The 25,755-nt window shown below is 46.0% G+C and overlaps 10 protein-coding genes across 10 annotated transcripts; 6 read left to right on the top strand and 4 right to left on the bottom strand.

The window, feature by feature from the left end:
• Window positions 1-1,041: 1,041 nt before the first annotated feature.
• Window positions 1,042-3,775, bottom strand: F5891DRAFT_737682 (uncharacterized protein). Its single transcript, XM_041373031.1, has 6 exons — window positions 3,499-3,775; window positions 2,981-3,446; window positions 2,335-2,920; window positions 2,047-2,285; window positions 1,453-1,990; window positions 1,042-1,391 (listed from the first exon to the last, which is right to left on the bottom strand). Exons 1-6 carry the CDS (start codon window positions 3,677-3,679, stop codon window positions 1,185-1,187), a joined length of 2,217 nt encoding a protein of 738 aa, XP_041219573.1. The 5' UTR covers window positions 3,680-3,775; the 3' UTR covers window positions 1,042-1,184.
• A 73-nt stretch (window positions 3,776-3,848) lies between these two features.
• Window positions 3,849-5,467, top strand: F5891DRAFT_737666 (uncharacterized protein). The gene is made up of 5 exons (XM_041373030.1): window positions 3,849-4,325; window positions 4,382-4,399; window positions 4,455-4,602; window positions 4,653-4,850; window positions 4,901-5,467. The coding sequence occupies exons 1-5, from the start codon at window positions 4,170-4,172 to the stop codon at window positions 5,209-5,211; spliced, it is 831 nt and encodes a 276-aa protein (XP_041219572.1). The 5' UTR covers window positions 3,849-4,169; the 3' UTR covers window positions 5,212-5,467.
• A 625-nt stretch (window positions 5,468-6,092) lies between these two features.
• Window positions 6,093-8,493, top strand: F5891DRAFT_1131069 (uncharacterized protein; the record flags this gene model as incomplete). The annotated part of the gene is made up of 9 exons (XM_041364621.1): window positions 6,093-6,179; window positions 6,213-6,231; window positions 6,390-6,625; window positions 6,677-6,888; window positions 6,938-7,096; window positions 7,226-7,311; window positions 7,364-7,583; window positions 7,698-7,945; window positions 8,045-8,493. 9 exons carry the CDS (start codon window positions 6,093-6,095, stop codon window positions 8,491-8,493), a joined length of 1,716 nt encoding a protein of 571 aa, XP_041219571.1.
• A 462-nt stretch (window positions 8,494-8,955) lies between these two features.
• F5891DRAFT_1256555 (uncharacterized protein) lies at window positions 8,956-9,573 on the bottom strand (the record flags this gene model as incomplete). Its single annotated transcript, XM_041370027.1, has 1 exon — window positions 8,956-9,573. The coding sequence occupies one exon, from the start codon at window positions 9,571-9,573 to the stop codon at window positions 8,962-8,964; it is 612 nt and encodes a 203-aa protein (XP_041219570.1). The 3' UTR covers window positions 8,956-8,961.
• A 2,723-nt stretch (window positions 9,574-12,296) lies between these two features.
• F5891DRAFT_1131068 (uncharacterized protein) lies at window positions 12,297-14,182 on the top strand (the record flags this gene model as incomplete). Its single annotated transcript, XM_041364620.1, has 6 exons — window positions 12,297-12,627; window positions 12,680-12,879; window positions 12,930-13,119; window positions 13,170-13,244; window positions 13,391-13,873; window positions 13,923-14,182. The coding sequence occupies 6 exons, from the start codon at window positions 12,297-12,299 to the stop codon at window positions 14,180-14,182; spliced, it is 1,539 nt and encodes a 512-aa protein (XP_041219569.1).
• A 313-nt stretch (window positions 14,183-14,495) lies between these two features.
• F5891DRAFT_1195687 (uncharacterized protein) lies at window positions 14,496-14,942 on the bottom strand (the record flags this gene model as incomplete). The annotated part of the gene is made up of 1 exon (XM_041368178.1): window positions 14,496-14,942. The coding sequence occupies one exon, from the start codon at window positions 14,940-14,942 to the stop codon at window positions 14,496-14,498; it is 447 nt and encodes a 148-aa protein (XP_041219568.1).
• A 1,485-nt stretch (window positions 14,943-16,427) lies between these two features.
• On the top strand, window positions 16,428-17,611 carry F5891DRAFT_1195685 (uncharacterized protein; the record flags this gene model as incomplete). Its single annotated transcript, XM_041368177.1, has 3 exons — window positions 16,428-16,635; window positions 16,699-17,057; window positions 17,111-17,611. The coding sequence occupies 3 exons, from the start codon at window positions 16,428-16,430 to the stop codon at window positions 17,609-17,611; spliced, it is 1,068 nt and encodes a 355-aa protein (XP_041219567.1).
• Window positions 17,612-19,494: 1,883 nt separating this feature from the next.
• Window positions 19,495-19,971, top strand: F5891DRAFT_1195684 (uncharacterized protein; the record flags this gene model as incomplete). The annotated part of the gene is made up of 1 exon (XM_041368176.1): window positions 19,495-19,971. The coding sequence occupies one exon, from the start codon at window positions 19,495-19,497 to the stop codon at window positions 19,969-19,971; it is 477 nt and encodes a 158-aa protein (XP_041219566.1).
• A 363-nt stretch (window positions 19,972-20,334) lies between these two features.
• Window positions 20,335-21,132, top strand: F5891DRAFT_962133 (uncharacterized protein; the record flags this gene model as incomplete). Its single annotated transcript, XM_041375878.1, has 2 exons — window positions 20,335-20,571; window positions 20,635-21,132. 2 exons carry the CDS (start codon window positions 20,335-20,337, stop codon window positions 21,130-21,132), a joined length of 735 nt encoding a protein of 244 aa, XP_041219565.1.
• Window positions 21,133-23,312: 2,180 nt separating this feature from the next.
• F5891DRAFT_1152713 (uncharacterized protein) lies at window positions 23,313-24,069 on the bottom strand (the record flags this gene model as incomplete). The annotated part of the gene is made up of 3 exons (XM_041365171.1): window positions 24,008-24,069; window positions 23,840-23,960; window positions 23,313-23,744 (listed from the first exon to the last, which is right to left on the bottom strand). The coding sequence occupies exons 2-3, from the start codon at window positions 23,849-23,851 to the stop codon at window positions 23,313-23,315; spliced, it is 444 nt and encodes a 147-aa protein (XP_041219564.1). The 5' UTR covers window positions 23,852-23,960; window positions 24,008-24,069.
• Between the last annotated feature and the right edge of the window lie 1,686 nt (window positions 24,070-25,755).

The following is a 25,755-nucleotide window of genomic DNA, read 5'->3' as shown; positions in this document are numbered from 1 at the left end:
AAGAAACCAAGGCAGCAACATGCAAGGTGCTCGTGTCGTGCGTTATAACTTATTCCTTCGAGCGTAAAGGGTCTGTCACAGAGTTGCAGAGCCAAGCGTGATCATAGATCTCAACATTTCCCCATCAGATGAATTCAAGATAACAGGTGAAAATGCTCCAAGCATCGCAGCCAAGCTTTCTTGATCCACATGAGAGAGATGTTCCAGTTTTGCATGGAAACGGGTCTGTGAGATGAATTGGATAGACGCCAACATCCGGCAGTGGTAATTGGATCCTCCGAAGCCGAAGTTGCGAAATCTGTCGAAAAAGCTGATCGATATTAACATTGACATGCCACAGTTGGCTGCTCATGAAAGAACAAATATAGTCGTTGCTTCGGATGATGACGAGCGGCAGATATAATTGATGGCCATGGCAGCATACACAGACAGATCGCTGCGACAATTTCTAGGCGACAGGAGCATCTTGTCTTCCTCGACTGCTTCCTCGATATTGCCTCGAATGCGCACCGGGAAAGCTAGTGCGAGCTGGTGCGTGATGGTAGAAATAATAGCGGCAGCTTTTGTGCGTATCGCAGTAATACGTGTGCATCTCTGTGCATCTTTAGTACGACTGGCGCTTTCCAGAATCGAAAGTGCCTCTGTGTCCCAATCACATAAATTATTCCATGCATGTTCAGGGACTGAATAAATTTTTAGAGGCAGGATTAGTATGAGACGGGAGAAGCAAATTTGTGCTCGCCGCTGAAATCTATCGCGCCGGGGGAGTTGAGATTTGAGAGGCCTGATGCTCCACGGGAGGAACGTTGCAACACTGGTACGTATCTGATGCTTCTCGCTGCACATTAAAATAAGAATGCACGAGCGTCGAACGCTGCCCTGAGTGTCAGTATAGTCGATAACCCTTATAATACATTTTCACGTACATAGATGATGACCCCAGCTGGTCCGAGCCTGTAGCATGGCACCTTGCAAGGAGCTTGAATGCAACTTGGAGAATCGAGATCTGTGGTCATTAGTATTTGAAAGTACACATAGAACGTATGAGTACAAGCAGCAGAATCTTCTTGCACGACACGCTCCTTTGGCACCACATCAAGTTGCATTGCCAACGTGAAGAGATGCAAGTGAAAACTAGGGCTGTCTGTATCTCTGAGTACTACCTGTCCGTTGTGACCTCTGAATCAGTCATCGAGATCTATCAACTCGTCACATTCATGTCCATCTCCAGTACTGACATTGTCATCTCCTTCCTCACCACAATCATCATTGTCCAGTTCATGTTCTAGCATGAACGCAGGAACAGTCACCCCAGAACGAATTCTAGGGCCTGGTCGCGGACCAAGATTAATTTCCTTCCGGGACTCACGGACAGCTGCGAGAGCTGCAATCTATGAAACAAGCACCAAGGCTCTGTTAGAGAGAACAAGTAGATATTGTTAACCAACGCACTTTATCTTGCACAGAAGACTGCACTGCCCGCTTTTGCCCTGTTTTCGCTGCAGGATCGAATCCAAGCTTCTTAATGATATCTGCCGAATAGGCCAGCTTCGTCTGAGGTGCATTCGATGTCTCCGCATAATCAGATTCTGAAATACCATCTAAATCTCTCGCGGCTTGCTTCTGCTTTGAGGACTTCTTATCCTTAGCACTATCAGAGGTTCGCTTCGCCCTCATCGCGCCTATCTCCCTGGCCTTGGCAACAGCACGCATGCCTTCCTGGTCCCTCTCGAGTAGGCCTTTTAGCTCGCGATCAGCATCCTGCATCAGCTTTCGCTTCGCGCGCGCCTGGCCTTCGCGCCCCATGTTCTCAGCGACAAACATTGACGAGACATCCCGATTCGATCCGCTCACGACGTGCCCTGAGACAACGTACGTGGTATTGTCTCCACGCGAGCCAGATGCTTCAGAAGGCTTCAGTCCCCACTGGCGTTGCGGATCATAATCTGCTTTGCGTTTCTTTGATGACGAAGTTGTCATTCCAGAGGTCCTGAGGAACGGGGTTGTGAGTCGGAGCAAAGGTATAGAACCATTCACATTACCTACCCTGCAGAGAACTCAGCTCGCCCGGCTCTTTGCCGTTGCACAGCGTTCGTCAAGTGCCAGTCGCATACGTCGCTCACTCGCTTGTCGGTCCAGCTTCCGCATATTTTTCCGTCGCGTTTGAGCACCTTGCACATGCCCAAGTCTTGTGCACGTCCGATGGCAGCAATGGATTCGGCGGACTCGGGTGTGACAGCGAGTATGTTGTCGGTTGGGTGCGGTTTGCCGTTTTTGTTGTTTCGCTGAGCAAGTTATTCACTATCATGGGTAATGCTACTCGTGCAAGCTCACCTGGAAGGGCTTGAGGACCTTTGGATTGAGAAGAGCGATGACGTCCCCTTCTTTAAGCTTTGACATCGATTCGAAAGCGCCTTTGCTGCCACCTTTGTAGAGCTTCTTGACTTTGCCATCGTCGCTCGTGACACGGTCAAAACTATCAGCTTCGAATAGCAAGAGGGTCAGAAATGCGTCTCCTCGAATGGTCACTGCGCCCGATGACGACGGTCGTGAACGCGCCCCGAAGTCAATTAATTTCATATTGACAAATTTTTTGCCATGAGTTCTCGAGGACTTCTGTTTCTGCGGGTCCTGGGTACGAGAATTGTCGCCAGCTTTACGATCGTTAGTGTTACTGGAGCCTCCTTCATCGTCGGTTGCACGTCCATCGTCGCCAGGAGCGATGTCTACGGGGGCACGCGTAGTCTTTATAGGGCCCCGCTCTGCAACTACAGCGATAGTGATCCAGTCACCTTCGACGGGCACATCGTAGCCTGACTGGTTGGGTAACAGTCGTATGCAAGAGTAAAATGTAGACGGTGAGAGGTAATATCGACCTCGGAGATACTCCTGCAAATCATCGTGCGATAATGAACGAGACCTGCATACGATTCTTGAGTCCAATGATCTAATCGATTTCAATTGCGATGACAACACGTACGAAAGTCTGATGCCAGAATTTGGCTCAAGTCGCTCAAAATGGGGATCGTCAAGCGGCGGCTTGTGATCCATGGGGCCGACTTTAAGCTGCTCGATGATAGCCAGTCGGTCATCTCTGTTCGGCACAATGTCCCAAACAGGCTGGGAGGCACTAGGTGGCACTGCAATCATTTTGGGATTTGAAGCAATGGAAAGCTCAGGTTCGGGCCGAGCCAATAAGCTGTGAGACCTTTGAGCTGAATTTGCTTGTTCTTGCTTTGCTGTGCCGCCTGATAATTTAGAAAGCTTGCTCAGGAGATTCGAGGGAGCAGGTTTCTGATATTGCACTGCAGCAATCGGACCTTTACCCGAAGGCCGAGAATTCACGCTCCGAGCTCCAGATGCTGAGAGGGACCCTGAGGTGGCACTCGTTCTGCCAAGTAATGAATGGTGTGTATGTCCTGCATGATCGACCCTCCTCTTCTTCTCTGCCATCAGCGTTCATTTGATAAAACCCCGAGAGCACGCACGCTTACTTACTAGGAGATGGCGTAGCGGGTGCGAGCAAAGCTTCAGATGACTGTTTCCTCTTGGGAGATCCGATTACATCGTTGGCGGAGTCGGGAAAGGGTGTAAGCTGAGCTTGCAAGCGCTCGATCTCTCTCCGAATTTCTAGTTGTTTCTGTATCTCCTGTTCTGTTCTGTTCGTAGATGATTCCATTGAGTGTCGCCTTGATTGACGCGCGGTGGTTGGTACAGCCGAGTAACACGCTGTAGTAATGAAAGCCGCTGTATTTGAGATGTTGGCAAGGTTGTGGTTTGTGGACGTGTTATTTGATGATGTTGTACGTAAATATGACAGGTTTGTATTTTTCCACCAAAGTTCCACAGTGGGTCACCGTGACTAGGGTGTAGTCATTTGTGAATGGTGCAGCGCAAAGTATGCCACCAGACATGGCTGTGGCACATTCTAGGAACGATGGAAATCCACAGGTGACTTTGGAAGGGCTTGTGATGATATCTATATTCATTCTTTTGATGACTACATTGCCTGCACTGGCTGGCAAGGCTTTCTATGTAATCATATTCGTGGACCAAGAGATCACTCAAGCTGTGCCACATTAATATTACTACATGTTCTGTGTTGCCAGTATCTCTCTTCTTTCCATATCTTTCCACCTCCCTCCACTCACACCCACTTTCTACTAGTCATGAACAATGTCATCCCCCCTACACTTCATCGTCGACGAGTCACTCTGGAACTCACTGAACGTCTTTGTTCTCAAAAACGTGTTCAAGATGGCATCAACGACCTCCTGAAGTTCAGCCACTCGCAAGATTCAGAATTTCAGCGCTACGGTCGAAAAGTCTTGTCTTTCTAGTTAATTCCATTTTACAGTCAACTAATGATTTCTCTGTGAAGATTATCGCCCTGACTGAGGTGAATATAATTTAAATTGTCGCAAGCCCTTTTAATAATGCTCTCGGTAATTAAGGTCGCACGCAGCACTCTTACACGTATGGGAGTGAAATTGTACCTGTTCATTACTTGTTCACAGACTTTGCTGCCGTTGAAATCAGCGTACTTCAAAATGCTGATTTTAATCAGACACCGTAAATATGCCTTTCCTTTGGAACTGGACGGTGAACATTTACCGCTGATTTGCTGTATTTTCTTCTCACGATCCGTACAGATAGAGTAAACCGGCTCTTGCTTCCGCTATATACTCATCTCGCCATACGTTACGGGGGAGTTGACACTGCCCGTACCCAACTGGGCATCAAGGAATTACTCGTTGCTCCGAACGCACCAGCCGCAGGAAAAATGACCTGCCCGCCTGCTGCTGCTATTTTATCAGTAACAAAACCAAACGTGGCGGAGGCTATGCCACGTATGTGAACCTGCTGCAATACGAACCCTAGATTGACAAACGATTATTAGCACCAGATTCTATCGCGAAAAAAAGAGCGAGAATCAACCGGCTTGGGGAATTTATAAAGCAGCAACCTACGAGGGAGTCACACGCACGAAAACACCTAGTGCCTAAGCAATACCCAGCAGGTGACCCAGGTGACAACTGGGCAAGACCTTTAGTGCCTAAGGAATATCCAGCGGCTAACATTCAATCGGGCGACAACGAGGAACCTTCTCGCTCTCGAAGGGTGTTCACTCGAACAAATGCCCAATATTTTGGCATTTTTTGCACTGGGAAGCGACCAGTTGCTTCTGCCAGGACTGTTTGCATTGACTAATGTATCCTGCGTTGTGCTTCATTAAGACTCTCATCCGCCTTTCTGATACTTGTCATCTCATGGATATGGAATCCAACTACCTGTATTACATTTAACATCGTTGACACATTTTGCTACTGGCTATCCCTCAAAGTCTTATATTTGTGATAATGCATACACTGCTGTAGTACCATCATTTTAGTCGATTCGATAAACAATCCACCTCCGTACTTCTGGTCCTTGAAGTCTGGAGGCCTCTGCCTCCCCCTGTCCGCATATCCGCAATATCATCCTTTCGTCGATGATATTAATCACCTTTCCAATTGATCTGTCCAGCTTCTCCAAAGTACGTTCAAAAATAGGGGTCTCTCATAATAAAGCCAGATTCTGGATCCGAACTTGTACCTGGCACGGACCTACTGTAGAGCTACGACACTAGCTTCGTCACGTGCAGCGTGTGATTATGTCACACTCAGTGTCACTGGTTCGAATGTCACCTGACCTTCCCAATAAGTCAGCCTTACTATGCTGAGCTATCACGTGTATAGTTGAGTATTATGTGGCTAAGTTACGACAATCCTCAACACCGGCATTAAATCATGTACTAAATAATCTTATACTTCAGGTATTCTACTACAGTAGTAGGTGGCTCGGCAACGTGCGCCCTACGCGCTTTCGGCAAAGGTGCACCATTTCCTGTAGTGGGGTTCCCACACCCCTTGCCCTTGCTCACCATTGTTGTCAGTGCACTCTCTCGTCCTCCTCACTATCTCTCAAAAATATTGAACTAGTTGATATTTTTAGTAAGTTCGGGTCACATTGTATGGCTCTATTGTTAACATTGTCCAGGTCGGAAGCACGCATCTTTGCAGCCTCGTCCATCTCACCGGTATCCGAACAAAATGCTCATTCATCATGGTTACTTAGGCTGCTCCCCATTATTTCCTACTGTCGCCACCTCCATCTGCACACTCACAGCATATCGGCAGGTTCACTGAACTTGTCCCCGATTCAGCATTCAGGCACAATGCAAGGTGTTGTGTCATCTCCATGATGTAAGCTCTTGAGTCTGTCATAATCGTTTACTCATTTCGAACTCTTTTAGATTCCGTATTGATCGTACTTAAATGCGCAATTTTCGGACACTTACAATATTTATCTCAAAATCCTGCATCACATTGATGTCCTCATCAACCAAGCGCTTAACTGCGACTCGCTCAACTGGCGTCTCCTGAATTCCTGCCCGTGTTGCTTCTACAAGCTAGAAGATGAAGAAAACATGTCTCTGGAGTGGCTGGTGACTATGGACAGCAACAATAGCCTCAAACGATGGATGTCATCAACTGCCCGAAATGACTCATGCACATTTCGCTCTGACTACTGGCTTGATCGCTTGAGAGTTGATAAGTTCAAGGATGAAGTGCGAGGACACACTGTAAGTCTTCTCACTGCCACTCTATATGATGCTGCAACTCAACCTGACTAGCACCCGACTGCGGATACTGAAAACGGGCAAGACATCAAGCAAACCGAAACAGTGCCGTCATCCTCCTTTACTTGTGTCAACCAGTGGCGAAATGCTGGTCCAGAACAACGCAAAAGGATGTTTTCAGTGTTTGATGAGTCAGGGATATTTATTGCTGCATGTCGACACTGGTTCATCCTTCTTGCTTGCGACATGGTTAAGAGTGGCGAACTGTAAGCTATTTTATCTTCCATTCAATTTGTATCTGCTAATCATTGTTAGTGCAGAATATCCATTGGCGGTTGTCGATCAACTGCTAACAGTATATGGCAAAAATGGAGGTTGTGCGTACAATATTGGTTGTGCATTTGCTAAGATGCTAGGGAACAGTACTTTGGGACCACGTGCTTCCACCCTCAATTTGCGGATCATGGTAGGAGCGTTTCACGGCCATGCACATAATTGAAGGTGCCAGATTGATTGGCATCCTATGTATATCGAAGGCACTGGACACACGGAGGGTGAAGGATGCAAACACATTTTTTCTTCATCAAATGAGCTTGCATGAAGCACGCGGCATGCTACAACTTTTCACCAACATCAATCAATCGAGCAACACTTTACATTTTGGGATGAGGATAAGTATACAGCGTTAAGTACGTTTTTATAAATATCTACTCGATGACCAAACATGACACCCTTGTCCAGGTGTTTTTATATGGAATCATTATCGGGAGGCGCTTGCAGATATACAAACCCTCACAGCAGAACTTTCGGTCATCTGGGAAACCCTCAATCTTACTGATGCTGACTTTATTCGGTTTCATGCGCAAGAACGTGAATATCTTGATGGGTTGAAACAAGCACCAGTCAAGGATCTTGTCAGCATCCGATATGTCAATGTACTTGACAAGCTTGCTGAGCGCCAGTGAGTTCCAATGTTTCACACTAGTTAATTTATTTATTAAGTTTGACCGAGGTTGGAATGGAATCAAGCCCGAGAAGCTGCTAATTGCTCACTAGTTGAAATTCATGTCGGCAGCCTGAGTCATATGCACCTTGCTCTCAATCAAGCTCGGGTTCGTGTCGATACAGCATATTCAAAACTTCAGAACACAGAACAGCTAGCTGGATATTTAGAGGTTCAACTTGGCATCGACAAACACTGGGAAATCAGAGGTGAACATTATAATTGCTTTCGAGAAGAAGCTTTGCTTCTCAGATATTGTTCAGTGCTTGATGAACTTGAGCGCCTGTTTGAACTGTCCAAACTTTCGTTATCAGGAACAGGTAAGCGAGTTGTCTTCATTTTGTTTTGGGATTGAATTGTAGCTTGTTTAGGTTATAAGCTACATCAACATATTACCAAAGCCCTTCAATGATGTTCAGATGCTATTCGGAACACTATCAATCATTACAACACTCAGGCTGCCGCTCTGGTCCCACCTAGGCCAAAACTAATGTGGAAGGATATCGTTGAATATAGCTTCCTTGGCGAATTTGACTTATTGCGTCACTCACGTACTGACATTCGAGACGTTGAGTGGACCACACCCGCTCATTGGGAAGCTACAGTCAAATACTTCAAGCTCCAATGTGCTCGTGAAGAAATACAGTGTCTGAATATAGAAATTTGTCGTCTGCGCACGGCAATACATGATGAAGAAACCAAGACCATTGCAACGATAGACCAACTCCTCATCACAAATTCCCTGCTTGCCATGGAGTTGAGAAGGAGGTGGCAGGCACGTGCCACTGTCAATGCTGTCCATCTTTACCGACTAAGTCGAATAGAGTCACAGCCTGCATTTTCAGGCAGATGTGGTATTGGTGTCTGAGTTGCAAACCTGTCAGTGTCGCCAAATGGTCACCCAGAGGCAACAGTTTCATTGCCAAACGCTGGTCCGTGTGGACTTTGTTTGTTCTTCTACTTCACTAATTGATGATTTTCAGGCATTTCTGCAACTGGTATCGATGGAGAGCGTGCTGAGAGACTTGACTTAACTGATATTATCTCTTTTGAATCAAATGGCGATGTTCTCGAGGAGGATCAAGCGCAGATGACGGATGATTTCGCTAGCTATCTGCTCTCAGTCGGAGACTAGTATTTATTTACAGCGCTTATCCTCATGTTGTGAATAATCATATGTTTTATCAAATTAATCTACAAGGTGGTCCAGTGAGAATGAAAATCAGAGTGAACAGGCAGGCAGAGACATAATGAAATTAGGTAGTAGATCTGATGAACTGGGTTGTGGTTGGTCGTCTCAGGAGATCAGAGGTGAGCAGGCAGGCAGACAATGAAATTAGGTGGTAGATCTGATAAATTGGGTTGTGGTTGGCTGGGTCGTAGATAGGTGGTAGATTTGATAAATTGGGTTGTGGTTGGCCGGGTCATAGTAGATAGGTGGTAGATCTGATAAATTGGGTTGTGGTTGGCCGGGTCGTAGATGGGTGGTAGATCTGATAAATTGGGTTGTGGTTGGCCGGGTCGTAGATGGGTGGTAGATCTGATAAATTGGGTTGTGGTTGGCCGGGTCGTAGATGGGTGGTAGATCTGATAAATTGGGTTGTGGTTGGCCGGGTCGTAGATGGGTGGTAGATCTGATAAATTGGGTTGTGGTTGGCCGGGTCGTAGATGGGTGGTAGATCTGATAAATTGGGTTGTGGTTGGCCGGGTCGTAGATGGGTGGTAGATCTGATAAATTGGGTTGTGGTTGGCCGGGTCGTAGATGGGTGGTAGATCTGATAAATTGGGTTGTGGTTGGCCGGGTCGTAGATGGGTGGTAGATCTGATAAATTGGGTTGTGGTTGGCCGGGTCGTAGATGGGTGGTAGATCTGATAAATTGGGTTGTGGTTGGCTGGGTCGTAGATAGGTGGTAGATCTGATAAATTGGGTTGTGGTTGGCTGGGTCATAGTAAATAGGTGGTAGATCTGATAAATTGGGTTGTGGTTGGTTGGTTGTGCCACTGGGTGTCTGTCGATCTCAATTAGTACTTGAGTACTGAGTTTGTAACAGTAGATCATTTGGAAGTGCACGTGTGTAGATTTTCCAATTGATTTCACTGGTTGGACTGCCAACAGTAAGGACTACTAGTACAGCAATTACACTGGATGCGAATGATCTTTATTACTGTCTATCCTTGCACAGCTGTTCAAAATGTGGTGGGCTTGTATTATCTGGTAAGCGCCATGCTACTTAATCGGACACGTTCACTAATCGCTTTCAGTACTCCTTGGTACAATCCAACATCTACTATGGACTCGAACATAGTATTCTCACCTTCGAAAGTCAAATCAGTACCTTTGCAACTCCGTGGTACGCTGCAGTCTATATCTCAGATGCCACCTGCCATCATAAATGATGTGCCCAGCACAAACCAACCTCGGTTTTCGCTGGCCAGCATTGCTGCCTTACACTCAAACATGTTTGCTCAGGAATTTACCAAGACAGAACACCAGGCGGCTGCATGCGCACTGCTCAGACATGATGCCCACCTTGACAGCACTCATTTTCACACCAGGAAACCTGCTGGCCTTCATCCTTCATACGTTGCTTTCAACTCATACATGATTTTGGATGAGAAGTCTATGACACACGAGGAATTTGTTGAGGCAGCATTGCAGGACCTCTTTGATGCAGTGAGTACAACTAGTCCTATCTACCTGGAGGATGCTAATGGCATGGGGAACAATAGGTCACAATGCAAGACCGTCTTGATGGCGGGATCTCTCTTGTCATTCGTTGTCCTGGCTCTCAAGCTACACCAACTCTTTCACCAGAGCATCTCTCCCTCGATCTCTATATCACACCATGTGAATTATGCGAATCTCCCAACCACATTGGAGGAGATATATCCATCTTGGTGCAGGCTTTTGGGGAAGAGTTTGCAATCCCACATTTGCAATGCTTCACAGAGCGCTGCCGCATTGAGGGCGTTGTCCCTCCTCACCACTGCAAGTCAGCACCTTCCTTTTCTCTCATGACGATCTGAAATTGATTTGCATTTTTGTTCCTACAAGACCCAGAGAGTCAGGTCAATTCATCTGCAGTCCCACACTTGCCAGCACCTATGGCTGCTACAGGTTCCCGCATTCATTGTTCAGCGCATCTTCCTCAGCTGTTTCAGCATGATCTTCAAGCCAATGCCCAGTCCAACACAGTGTCCTCTTCTGCTGTTTGGGAGGGTACAGCTAAGATAGGCGTCACTCTTTTCCAACACATCTTACATAATCATAACCCTAACCCTAAATGCGGCCAAACCTTCGACTTGAAAATTTTCAAAAGTTGAGACTGCTGCAAGAAGGATTAGTGACGAGTGATGAGTGATTAGTACATGCTACATGCAGTAACACTATATTCTAGTGCATTAAGCCTTTCTAAGTGTCTCCTTAACCTCGAGAATCATGGAGGGAGGTAGAGTGAGATGTCCATGGTACTGATGGTTAGCCCAAGCTGCCTCGCCACCAGTAAGACCTTACGCATACGCAGAAATGAAGTGTGCGGAACCCTATATCATCCTCAGAATCACTGCAGCTCGAGTCCGACTCCTCCTCAGAGTCAGAGACATCTTCAATTGTGGTTTTGTGGGACCTGGAAAGTGCAGACTGAATATTCCTGAGACGAGCCTTATTAGCTTTAGATGTTGCACCCATTGTGAGATGCTTTTTGTGGGTAATATCACTGATTTTTGCTGCCTTCTCCTCCTCGTCCTGCCCAGGCACACATCACGTGATGTATTATATAAGCGGCCAAATGTTGGTGAGTCGAGAACTTCAAAATTATTCCCTGGCATCTCATGGCCTTGTGAACCACTTTCTGACTTAATAGAACAAAAAAAATTGGACAATGAAAATCTCATTCAGTTTTGAATATTTTTTATTTCTGCTTCCTGGCAGTTCAAACTATACTGCTGTTAAATATTTCCTAGGATCCAATAACATCAGAAATAAATATATGTGCCCATAATTTGAGCAATGGCGAGGCTCTCAATTTGCTGATGTAAGCGGTGCTGGATAAGAGTGACGCCTATCTTATGGCGCTTTTGGACTCCAACATGCCACCTAACAAGATCCGATAATGTCGACCTGCTAACACATTTTTCACTAAGGGTTTGACAGTTCCCAGGCCCGAGATACAAGAGATGCAAGCAGCAGCATCCTTTACATCACCACTAATTAGCCTCGGCCCACATACAGATGCCATGCTTGATCGTTTCAAAATGGACGATACAATACTTCTTAGGCTTCATGCACTCGTCGGATCTGTTTGCAGCAGCCATTGGGAAGCGGTGCTTCGATCCCCGAAATGGGATCTAATGTATGAACAGGCTTCAAATTTAGCTAGAGCCCTCCTTGTGGACCTCCAGGGAGTGCATCAACAGGTTTAGTTAGTCCCCTCCATCACATTTTAGTTTGCTGATTATGTGGTCATTCACAGCCGCCTCTCTCGTTACTTACACACATTTTCAGGATGGTTGGCAGCCTAAGTTTCTTGTGCGCAATTTATCTATTTTATTTGTTCTTCTCATAGATCACCTGCTGTTTTTTTGCTTCCATTTGTCATTTTGGTATCGTAAATTGTGTCCGCTGTTGACTTATAAAATCTGTTCATTGACAGCGTGAATTTTGTGGCACCGATGGTTTCGCACAGCTTTGTGGCAACAAACAGTTGCAGATGGGTTCAAGCCCAACCCCCTCGCCATCCAAAGGTGACCCTCAGCAAGGAGGCTCGTGCAGCCATAACTGCCCAACGTCGCAATAAATCCCATCAGTTTAGGGTAGCTCTTCACAATGCTTGGGATGAGCTCGACGAGACTATGAAGACCATTGTGTCCTCACACCATAAGAGTTTCCGTCGTGTCCAGAATGACTTATGCATGGGCCGTGGGATGTTATGCTACCAACACTCTAAGTTGAGCGCATGGAACACATTCTGCTGGAAGAAGCACCATGAAGACAAGGGAAATGGTAAGTAACAACATCTTTGTCCTTAGCATGCACAAACTGATAATGCACCAAGGGACCGCAGGCAAGGCTGTATTGCAAGATCTTGTTGGGGATGAGAACCACGCTGAATATCGCAACCTCACAGATGACGAGAAGGCACAGCTTTTGCAGGAGTACTGCGAACACAAGGAGACGAAGACTACCGGCATCCGTATCTCAACAAAATCAAAAGTCAATGATGTAACACAGACACTCAAGGCTGTCGAGAATGAGGTGAGTCATTATATATCTGTTCTGATGCTACTTATTGACACATCTACTAGCTCAAGAACTTATGGACACGTACAGGCGCTGAGAGTATCCTCTACACCACGCATGGCTCTACAGATCTCCCCCTCCGTGGTATTGCTTTTGCAACTGAAGGCGTCAATGAGTTCATGGGCTCTGTGATGAATATCGACAACCAGGACCTTGTGAGTAAAATGGAGGGGTTTGCTGTCCAGGGGATGAAAGGTAGGGATCATTTTTTCAAAGACTTACTCTCCGCTGACTGCATCTATTAGGCGCTGTGAGGAACCACCAAAAATGCACGTCAGATATTCGGAGCGCAATCCACCAGGAAATCAATAAGACACTTTGTAAGTGCTCTGCATTTGAACTGTTTTTTTTATGTTACTGACTATGACAATATTTCTAGAGGCAATCACACAAGATCCGAAAGCACAGATGCACTGGGCACACTACTGGTGAAATATTGTCCAGCGCTACCTTGTTGTCATCGAAGGTTGGCCTGAAAATGTTCCTTTTGTCAACCTTAGCACGGTATCCAGTGCCCTACCTGATTTGGAGATGCTTTTGGACAAATGGGAGACTGGAGAAATCCATTGGAAGCATCTGGACGAAGATGAGTACGAGAAACTTCGTCAAGAACGTTGTGAGAAGGTCAGCAGTGGCGAGGTCATCAAAAAACGCTGCCAGACTTGCTCTGATAAAGAAAAGAAGCGCGAGCAGCCTTCAGACCATTCCAGTCACCGCAGGAAGACATATAAGAGCGCTCAAACTGTCATAAGCGATGATGAGTCAGACATCCCTAACAATACAGCTTCCCATGAGCATACACCTGCTGGCAGCATATCAACAATGCCTGAGCCCACTCCTCCCGCTGTCCCAAGTCTGGTCATCCCCAAACTCGCATCATCCACTCCTCCCACTGTCCCAAGTCTGGTCATCCCTGAGCTCGCATCATCCACTCCTCCCGCTGTCCCAAGTCTGGTCGTCCCTGAGCTCATGTCATCCACTCCTCCCACTGTCCCAAGTCTGGTCATCCCCAAACTCGCGTCATCCACTCCTCCCACTGTCCCAAATCTGGTCATCCCCGAGCTCACATCATCCACTCCTCCCGCTGTCCCAAGTCTGGTCGTCCCCAAGCTCACATCATCCACTCCTCCCACTGTCCCAAGTCTGGTCATCCCCGAGCTCACGTCAACAGCCGGTCTTGGATCATTCTTCAATGGTGATATGTTTGGCATGGACTTCTTGCCTGCAGGTCGCGGCACTGGTACATCTGTTGACATGAGGTCCGAATTTAATTTTGATGGTATCTCAGGTATCTCAGGTATGCTAGACTTCGTGAATTTTGAATAGATGTTAGTTACCTTACTTGTCAAATGTGTGGACTTCATAAACTTCAAATAGACTTTAGTTACCTTGCTTGTCAAATGTTCTCTCTGTTGGCCAATCAAATTGAGGGACAAGGAATTAAATTAAATTCATATCAGGAAAGAGAAAAACATTAATTGTATGTTGACTCATTGTACGAGAAGGGCAACCAATGAGAATGAACAAAGTCTGAGAGATCCTCAGGAGTCTTGCTCGGCAGGCTGGGAGTATTACTCGGCAGGTTGGGAGTCTTGCTCGACAGGAGAATAATGGGTCGAGAGAGCACCATTGGCAACATTGGGGGAAGCAGAGGACAGGCGGAGGTACGAGGGATGCCAGAGAGGCTGAGAAGAAAGAGGCGGAGGTAAGAGATACCCAGATATGTATGAGAGATACCACAGGGGATAAATGGAAGGAGATGGCTGAGGAGATGTGAGAGGCCGAGGAGTGCAGGATGGCGATGGCAGCAGTGCAAGAAGAAGCTGATGATGGCATCCAGAAGGCTGAGATTGGTGGCCCCAGGATGGTGAGGAGGACGAGAGAGGATGGCAGCAGTGCAGGATGGCAGAAGTGCAAGAAGAAGCCAATGATGGCATCCAGAAGGCCGAGATTGGTGGCCCCGGGACAGTGAGGAGGACAAGAGAGGATGGCAGCAGTGCAGGATGGCAGAAGTGCATGAAGAAGCTGATGATGGCATCCAGAAGGCCGAGATTGGTGGCCCCGGGACGGTGAGGAGGACAAGAGAGTGCACTGACAACAATGGTGAGCAAGGGCAAGGGGTGTGGGAACCCCACTACGGGAAATGGTGCACCTTTGCCGAAAGCGCGTAGGGCGCACGTTGCCGAGCCACCTACTACTGTAGTAGAATACCTGAAGTATAAGATTATTTAGTACATGATTTAATGCCGGTGTTGAGGATTGTCATAACTTAGCCAAATAATACTCAACCATACACGTGATAGCTCAGCATAGTAAGGCTGACTTATTGGGAAGGTCAGGTGTCGAATGTCCATGTGACCTGTGACCACACCCAAATAGATTCGCCCACAGATGCTTTGCTGCTTGCAACCATATGACATGCTGCTGCTTCGTGATTGTGACAACTTGCTTCAAGATTCGCCTCGCATAGTGCTAATGATGGTAACAAGTGGAATTGGAGACTCTGTGGCCTTAAAGCCTGCCAGGTGAGTCTATGATCCATTTTCAAGTGCCTGTCATTCTGACATGCTGCTTTGTGATTGCAGCAACTTGCTTCAGGATTTGCCTCGCATAGCACTAAATTGTAATGAGTGGACTTGGAGACTCCGTGGTCTTAAAGCCTGCCAGGTGAGTCTATGATCCATTTTCAAGTGCCTGTCATGCTGTCACAAACTGATACATTCACTGTTTCAGAGTCGTTCTCGCATGGTCATGTTTTTGACCAGAGCAAACTGCCACCCTCTGCACGATGTGAGATCAAACGGTTACTCAGCATCCTGACTTCAATGCAGCCAACCATCTCATCTCAGACTCTGTCTGTCACGCAGCTACTCAACATTGATCTTTGCGTATTACTGGACTGCTCTCTTAGCTCAGACACCATCGTTTTTTCAACAAATCCTCCTCTCCTCAGCCTTCCCAATGATTTCATGACATGGTCAATTCCTCCGCTCCATTGCGTCACTTGGCTCCTCAATCAGTTCAGTCAGGCTTGGTTCAATGGTCATGCTTCAGTCATCCATCCACTTTCCCCAACATTTCATCTTCCGTTGTAGGGATTCATTTCTGGCTGGGCTTGTAGAGACTGTTTTTACCTTACCTTATGTTGGCACTTTTGTAGCTTACATAATGAAGTTATCTTTTCACCAGTTACCAGTATGAGTCTGAGAGATCAGCAAGTTTTTATGATATTTCCTCTACTCTGAGCCTTGAGCCTGGTCCAGAAACCCTTTAGGGTCGAATAGCAGCTAGGTTCTGCAAGACCCAACACATTGTTCAGACTCACCATCTGAATTGTTGTACCTTCACCATTCTGGGTTCTTTCCTACTGGAGAGAGATCTCACGTACCCTCGAGGCCCGTCTCACCTGGATATCGGCCCATGATTGGGTCCTTCAGAGGCTTGAAGATGAAGATGACAATAACTGTGCTTTTGAGTCAGTAGTCATAGACGAGGTTCTCAGCATGTTTGAGCATGTGCCATGGGATGTTGAATTGAAGGGGTTTGATGCTCACACCAGTCTTCGCACATCTGAGCTTCTCCCTCTACTTGCTGACTCGATGGTCAATGGTCGTTTACTTGATGCTCTTGTTGCCGTTATCAATGATCATGTGGATGAACACAATGGTACTGTTGTCGAGACACTCGATTTTGCAAATGTATTGCTCCTAGGTGACATGCGGTGGTCAAAGTATCATTTCGACAGAGCCTTTACTTGACTGTGTTACCTTGGAGACTTGCTCCACGATGGCACCATACAGCATGTCATTTTCCCTATCAATGTCGCCAATGTTCATTGGGCTATCATTAGCATGGATGCTAGTACACAGATGATCTTGTATGGTGACTCGCTTGAATGGTCCATGCCCAGTTCATATGTTGATGCTATGCGCCACTGGTTGAAAAATCACGGCTTTGCACCATTTGGCAAAGGATCCTTGTCTCACGGGGAGCAAACAGACTCCTTTTCGTGTGCAATCACAGCTCTTAATACCATCAAGCACGCTGTCTTCAGGCACTCACTGTTTACCAATGACTCAAAGTATCAACTTTACATGGAGGTGTTTTTGATGCTAGCAAAGAGCCACTTTGAGGTTTGTTTTTACTGTGTTTTTATGACTCAAAATAACTCATTTCTTCATAACAGTCTGAGCAGCTTTCTGAGTCTTCAGATGGCTCTTTTGCAGATGATGCCAGTGATTTTAGTGTCGAATTTTCATCGTGTCCACCATCATATCCCAGCCCAGTACCAGCATCACCAGAATTGCCAGCATCATGCCCCTCCCCTCCACCACCAACATCTACTAGCTCGGAACGTGTTACCTTGAATCTTAGGGTTTGCGAAGAGGATAAATCTGTTGGTTTGTTCAAGTACTTTCCAACTACAACATGTGAGGAACATCTCCAAGCGGTGTGGGTTTCTTTCTCTTGGGAGCTAGAGAATTGTGAGCAGGATGCCCATAGGGTTCGTGTTGAAGCAGTAGAACGAGATATCCACCGACGTGAGGGAAATAGGGAACGGAAACAGAACCAACACGCTCGTGAAAAGGCTATGAAGAAGGCCACTACGAATGACCCATCTGACATTGCTCCTTCCTTGCCAATGATGGACCTTGCAGAAGTGTCTTGCCCATACCGCAAGATTTGAAGAGATGCGAGGGCATGTGAAGGACGCAAATGGAAGCATGAAGAAACTCTTGTGGTTCGCGTCAACTGGCAAAACCCCTTGTTATGGGCTACTATTGCTGAAGCTGCTGTTCGAGTAGGGATTGGCATGTCTCCCATAGAGATTGTGCGGGATCTTCAGCAGAGGGACTAAACACGATTCCGGACATTGACTCTGCAGGTAGTTGGAACGTGGATTGACCGCTGTCTTCTTAGATAGATGATCTATAGATAAACACCTATAAACACAAATATCTCCACGGTCAGCGATTCAGACAAATACCAATGACTGATAACATGGTTGTTCGTGGGTGGCTGTTTACACTTCTCCAAGCTACATTCAGACAACAGTACTTCTGTGAGGTCAGCAACAAATGCAATCACTCCAACAGTATGGCAGTGATCAAAGAAAAAAAAAGAGAAAATCAGCCCAACAGTATGATGCTGATAAAAAAAATAGAATGATAAGAGAAACCCTTCCTTCTGTAATAATGCTTTTTGTAATAAACTTTCTACAGAAAGTCATGCGAAGTTACAACAATCACCCCCTCAGCACAAACAGGTAGAATTAAAGGTCAGGACTAATCAATGTTCAGTAGAACTCTTAGCTCACTATTGAACCTGCTGCCAAGGAACTCACGATGAGTATTAAACAGAATCAGGAATGGACGTCCTTGGCTTTCAGTACCAAGTCCCCTATTCAATAACTAAAGTCTAGCAGACAAGGAAGACCCTGGCTCAGTATCGCTACTCAGATGAGTGAGGTCAAGCATCACTATCAACTCCTGAAGTCTTCCCACTAAGCCTTTGCCTAGATGGACGTAAAGACAACATGAAGATCCTGGAACAAATTCAGAACAATAACACTAATACGCGAATGAATTGAAGAGAAAAAGAGACAAATGAAAAAAAAAAACAGAAGAAAAAAAAGAAAGAGAGGTTCACCAGCAGAAAATCAAAAAAACTATCTGGCTCACTGTTGAGCACAGTGAGCTCAAAATATTTCACAGTTTCGCTGACAATGAGCTAAAAGTATTGCTTGCTGTTGCTTACAATGACCTCTCAGCTAGCTGTTTTAACAGCTCTTGCCACTGTGTTTTGGCACTTATCACACTTCACGCTCAATTTATCTTTCAAAAGTGGGGGCCTTATTTTTTTTATTATGAGCAAAATTTGGGGTCTTATATAGACAAATATGGTGGCTGTGCTACTATTTCCCACATTCTATAGGAGAAATGGGCTTATTCAGTCAGTACCAGTAACTAGTTACATGAGTCATTTGTATCATGATTGTGTCATCAGTCCTTAGTCACTTCAAGATATAGCTTTGTCATAATTTGTGTTAGGTCTTAGGTCACCTGACTGTCGGGGTTATATCATATGTGACTAAAAATTATGTAATAAGTTGATTATATCTTGCAAAAGACGTATTCAAGATTTATTGGTCAGTTGGTGCCTTGTTCTGATGTTACATTGTATCCGTAGAAATGATGCGAGCCATGTATTTAGGGTTTTAAAGGAGTTTCCATAGGGTAAGTCATGCGAGGATTGTTTTTCATAGTTGCCTGACATGCATGGGATTTATTCTGAGTCATCATTGAGGGTGACTAATCAAGATTTATCGCAAAATTAAATGTACAAAAATATTCAGCCTATCTTAGTCCTAGTGAATTGGAATATTGTCTGAACTGCCTTGTCACTTCAGAATAGAGAGAAATTGTTTCATAATGGTTCTTTGGTAATTAGGCTCATGAGAAAGCATTAGTCATTCATGCATCAAACCAATTTGGTGCAGGTCACTGCTCGGGTGACAAAGCTGTTTGGAGCACAGCAACTCTTGCTCGCATTCAATGATGCAGCCTACCCATGTACCAAAACACACGGAAACACATTCTATCCTCTTATCCCAATGTAGTCAAATTGATCATGAATGACCTTCAGTCTCTCCGTCAAGTTGGTGTTGCACTGGACACTCTCCGCTGCCATGGTATCATCCTTGCACGCCTGCAATGCTCCATTCCTGAAATTTTTGAGCCTGTTGCCAAGGATGGTTCTTGCTTCCGCTGTACTGAGAATTGGGTGAAGGAGTTTCTTTATGAACACCTCAGTTGGAGCTTCCGCAGGGCAACACGTGCCACACAAAAAACACCACCCAATGTTGATCAGATTCTCCTCAACCAGTTCCTCCATCTGTCACTCCCAATTCATAACTGCGCAATCTTCGATGCTGTGTTCACTGTCAATATTGACCAAACAAATATTGTCTATCAACCATCAAACACCTCGACTTTCGAAACAACTGGCTCAAAGCAAGTCTCTGTGATTGGGCAGGAAGAAAAATGAGCTTTTACCATCGTCAATGGAATATTGGCCAGAGGTCACACCCTCCCCTTGCAATTGATCTATGAGGAGAAAACTTCTCGCTCCCTTCCTTCAAAGTCAACTCTGCAATATAAGGAAGCAATGGAACTCAAGTTCAAAATCTCGTACTCAAGCACGCACACCTACTGGTCAACATTTCCCCTCATGTGCGAGTATGTTAATGACATTCTGGTGCCATACTGGGAAGAGCAGAAAGTGTTACTTGATGCACCAGCTGACCAGGAGTGTGTTTTGCACCTCGATGTGTGGAGTGTGCACAGATCAATTCAATTTTGCATGTGGTTGGATATGACCTACCCTTGGATCAAATACCACTTCGTCCCCATGGGCTGCACTGGTGTTGGTCAGCCATGTGATGTTGGTATTCAACGTCCGTTCAAACTCGCTGTCAAACAGATGAAGCATGCTGATATAGTCAATGAGTCTCTCGCTCGACTCACCCATGACAGTTCTGCATCACTCATCCGACTTGACACGACAATTGGCACCCTTCGTGATCGGTCATTGCAGTGGGTTGTAAATGGGTATCATGCTATAAACAAGCCTGAGCTCGTAAAGCAGGTTTGTTTCTCATTTACTTGCATTGTTGAATCTTGATGCACAGAGCTAAATCCTATTTCAAAGGCATTCTTCATGTGTAAGGCTGGGGAGAAGTTCAATCTCTCATTTGCAAGTCTCACAAGTTGGGAGGCATTGCAATATTTACGTGATGTTCAGAAGAATGATCCAGCTAGATGGGCGAGGATTGCTACTGCTCAGTACAAGACTGATGGTGTCAAATGGGCAACAAATTCTGAGTCAGAGGACGAGGCTAGTACTAATGCTATTGGAGTTGAATCCCTGTTCGATGATGCCGGTGAGCATGATCTTGATGCCAGTGATGTGCCAATGGATGCACTTCTTGACCATATGGCTTCTGAGGGTGAACAGGTCTGTTCTGACTACCATATCAATGCAGATGGTGGACTTTCGTGTGCAAACCACTCTGAAGTCTATGATGTGGGTGACATTGCTGCTGAAGATGTGGAAGGTGGCTCGAACAGTGTTCCGGAGGTTGTTTATGGGTGTGGAAAGCATAGACGCATCACAAATTCGATGTATAACGATTTTTGGTCCCATTAGTGCACAACCTATGTTTTTTCCTATGTTTTTTTCCGAATGTCACAAATTAGCTTCGTCCCACCAAAATTCATGTGACGGTCACACCAAATAGATTTGATTCATCAAGGGCTGTGACCTGTGACAAAGCTAGTGTCGTAGCTCTACAGTAGTGCCTGAATGTCTCTTTGACATTGCACACTCAATAGTTCAGTGTAAAGCTGACTGTGTGTGAACAAATCTGTATGATGGCCCAGCACAGACAGGAAAGTCATGTGAATTGGTTCCACAGGATCAAATGTTTCATCCTTACATATTGTAGATGTACTTTTATGTGGTGTGATAGATTATACTTTGAGTTTTTTTTAAAAAGCTGCTCATAAATGTATTTATAAATTATCCAAAATGTACAATTTATTAGGATGCAGCCTGAAGCCAGGAAGTCAAAAGAGGGCACAGCCCTCCTTGGCTTCCTGTGACAAAGGAACAATGCTCATCAGGGGCCTTCTGAATTATTGGGATGAAGCTGAGGCCAGGGAGCTTAAAAAGAGCACGAAGTGCTCTTTTTTTGCGACCTGTGCTGAAGGCAGAACAGGTGTGTGCTAGTCCAGTACTAGTTAGACCACTGGAGATTGGGTAAACATCACATAACGAACATGTGGACTTTCTGATCAAACGTTAACGTTTGAACGTATTTCAAATTACTAAGCAGTCTAGCGCACGGGTCAGGTAACCCTGTATACATCACGTACTACAGACGATATATATAGGGGTAACCGATTTGCAATCGTCGCGGTGCTGCTTCATGACAGGGTGCCGTTGACCAGGTTCTATACGATGTGTGTTGGCCCGCACTTCTGTACATACGCTTATTTAAGGGTGCCATACCATATTCTTCCACATGTACATGTTGATTAGGCACGAGATCCAAATGACAGCTATTTCTAAATCGATGAACTCAGATTCTTTAAAGTGTAATGTCAACAAAGGCGCCGCGGCAGCACAGCTTCGGGATCGAGCGTCATAATGTCCACCATCATGATGGTAGGGAATCGTTGACACATGACAGAGCCCGTCAATCATTAATCGATAATGGTCACAATGTCTGCCAACATTGAAATTGGCCATGTCACTCAGTCACTCTAGTTGTCGTATTGTCAATGGCGCGCTTTGCCTTTCGGGGCTCACAGGGCCCGTCATTAAAAAGCCCTCGCAAGCTGGTCATCCTCGTCTATTGCTCTCAATGATACAGTGAGGAGCATAACGTCGCATTTAAGACTCAAACACCACAGTCATCAGTACCTTGAAGCTCGTGTGGACTCGGAGCTAAGAGCGTACCCCGGACGGTTTTCTACAAGAGTCACAGTGTGTATCAGGACGCGAGGGATACCGATGTTGTTGCTACAGACCATCGGAAAGAATTTGGAGAGGCGCGGTTTGTTTGACGGTGTTGAACTAGAATGTCAGGGCTACGGCTGGTTGGAACTTGGAAGTGTAGCATCACTGGGCTGCCGAGTGCTGTGTGGTCACCAAGCGGACTGAACTAGTGGCTTGTGAGGCCTGCTAGTCATCGTGCCAGCGAGCCCTTGTAAGTGACGTAGAGTAGTTGGATTTAAAAATATGTGACATACCAATCAGGGAAGGAGGGCAGGGAGTTGCGGGGCAGTTGTGTGTTTCGCTCTAAAACGGGCGTAGCTATTTTGACGCGGTCCTGCCGCGCCTGAGCATCAGTAAACCGGTGAGTTCTTGCTGGGGATTATGCTGATTATGGTGCTTTTACATGGTCATATATTGCTTTATATCACTTTATATTACAATGTGACGAAAACCTTTCCTATATATTACGATATATAACGATATATGACGATATCTTCTTCTCACAGGTTCTCTGATGGACGCGGTCGTGACGCGGCCGTGACGCGGCGTGACGCGCATGTGACGCGGCACTGACGAGCCTTGACGCGGCACTAACGATCCTTGACGCGACCACTGACGCGCCATTCCTATATTCTATATTCAACTTCCAGATCAAGTTGGATGAGTTCACGACCACTCTTTTGTTATTTTATTTGCCTCAGAGCCATGTACAACTAGGTATACATAAGCCAATGACTATTTTCTTTTCCTCCCTCTCTGGACCCTTCGAGCCTGTGGAGCACATCGACGTTTAACGGGCGGACATTCTTCGGCCGGCAGACAAGGAACTACAGCTTCGGATAGCTCGTCTGCAGACTCCAAAGATGTAGCATCAGAGTTATCACTGAATAAGGGGCCGCGCTGTCAATCACATAAGTTAGATATCTATCGAATGGAGCAGGTAATGTCTTCCTCACTTCAAGTTCACTCTCGCTATAATCTCTTGCAGAAACCCATTCATCAGGAATTCCAAGATACAATTTCCATCGCCTGTGATGTTGGCCAGCATCCAAACCCCACTGCTGGTTGCCTGCAGGTCCTGCTTCTTCGGAATCCTCGAACATCCTTCCTTCTAGTGCGGTCAGACACTCGAGGTCGACATCAGCCACGAAGCTATTGGTAGGATAGCTTATCATGAGATCAGCCCAAGCCATCTTCAACAGCATGCTATCGTTCCATTCTTCGTTTCGAGCTTCGATGCGTTTTTCAAAATCACTGGCCTTTCGGTGAGCAACCACGAGAGTGAAAGCATGCACCAAAGGCAGTTCTATTTGTCAAATCTGAGTTCACAAGGAGAATATGTCGGATGACGCACCTGAACGGTCATAGCAGGGTATGAGGTCCCCAAAACTCAGCAGCGGACCCGGCCGATCTGGATAATTTTGATTCTCTGTCTCGTTGGGATAGAAAAAGTTGAATATATGTTTGATTAATTGCTAAAAGATGGTTATAACAAGTTTACTCCGTATTTTAAAGAACTCACAAAGGCCATGATACGATTTACAAAAGCGCGATAATAACGGTTGTTTCTCGAGCCCAGAGGAGACAACGAAAGAATGCTTAGTAAAATAAATTTATTACTGCCTATGGACAATTACAGTGTACGACGTCTAATTCTGTCAGGATGAAAAGGAACACTGTTAGAATATCAATTATTATGACAGATGTAAAGTAAAATGTACCTAAGTTATACGGACAGTGTGACAGTTGAGGAGGTGAGGTTTGACGCGGCATGTGCTACTTGTGACGCGGCATGAATGAAGTTTGACGCGGCGTGACGCGCGGGTGACGCGGCAGTGACAAGGTTTGACGCGGCGTGACGCGCCTGTGACGCGGCACAACTTGTTGACGCGGCACTGACGCGGTATGTGCTATGGTTGACGCGGCACTGTAGTAGGTCTCGACGCGGCATAGAGTGTGGATGTTGATATTAGTACAGAGACTGCGAAGATATTTGGGAGAACTTGTCGTGGTGTGAGTAGTGCTTGACGCAGCCTAAACGAGGCTTCTGACATGCCATGGTTAGGGCTCGACGTGTTGGTGTAGGGTATAGAGAGTGGATCAAACTTGGCAGGGTGAGGTCGAAGCTTGACACAGTGAGACAACATTTGACACTGCATCTGAAAACCAACATAGATGAACGAATTAGAGGTAATGCAACAATATAGGACTGACGGCAAGATGCATACTAGTAGTATGAACGCAGAGGACAAGCACTGTAAATTTGGTGAGAGGTGAATACAGCACTATAGAGCCTGTACGCAGGCAGACACTCATATGTTGATCATTAACGATGATTCAAAGTGTTTGGAATGCGATATGAAGTTGTGTAAACATGATTTGTACATGAGAATTTGAGCTAGTTCGGCAACTCGATATTTTCGATATTTTTCAATATTTGCTTTGGCATGTTTGCGAAAATGTTCACCGGCATCGTTCCGAGATGTCGGAGCTCGAACCTTGCTTCTCTCCTACTGTACATATTATCAATGGATGTATACCCTCATCTAACCCTAGAGCGGCGTAAGAGGCTTTTTGCTGGTGCGGTCGCGATCACTGCGATCTGTGCACAGTACACTACTCTTCTCATGGCCCAACCTGAAGTCAATGCTCCCCCTCACTCCAAGGCCCCACCAGCGCAGTGGAATGATGTCGAGACTGTTACCCTTGTAGACTATCTCTATGATCATCGCTCAGAGGCTGAAGGGGCAGGCAACTTCAAGCAGCAGGTTCTTGGCTCTGCTGCAGAGTTCATCAACAATCATGAGGCGCTTCAATCCACTCGCGCAGGTCCACTGAAGACAGCGAAATCAACTCGAAACAAGTGGACATCAGTAAGCCCTATTTGATCTCATCTGATCTAAGCTGACGAGTCTCATCTAGCTTAAAAACATATTTCATGCTATCGAGAAGTACCGCAACCAGACAGGGGTCCACTGGGACAATGAGACTGGAGCTGGGATTGAAGGAACTGCGGCTGCGGCTGTATGGACATCGTATGTCAAGGTATGTCCCCTCTTCGTCATATTGATTTGAGCGCTGACTTTTGTCAGGCAAATAACCTCATGCGTCCTTTCCGCAACAGGGGATGGGAGCATTATGAAAAAATGCAGACCATCATCCCATTGGGCGGCGCTAGAGGGCGGCACGTCTTCCGTCCAGGTGGCGCTGCTCCCTCCACCACCAATGCTGATAACGATCTTGCGGATGCTGCTGGCCCATCAAGCACTG

The sequence above is a fragment of the Suillus fuscotomentosus genome (assembly GCF_016647785.1).
Source record: "Suillus fuscotomentosus strain FC203 chromosome Unknown F5891scaffold_86, whole genome shotgun sequence".
In the NCBI taxonomy this organism is placed as follows: Eukaryota; Fungi; Basidiomycota; class Agaricomycetes; order Boletales; family Suillaceae; genus Suillus; species Suillus fuscotomentosus.
This window is presented reverse-complemented; position numbering and strand designations above follow the sequence as displayed.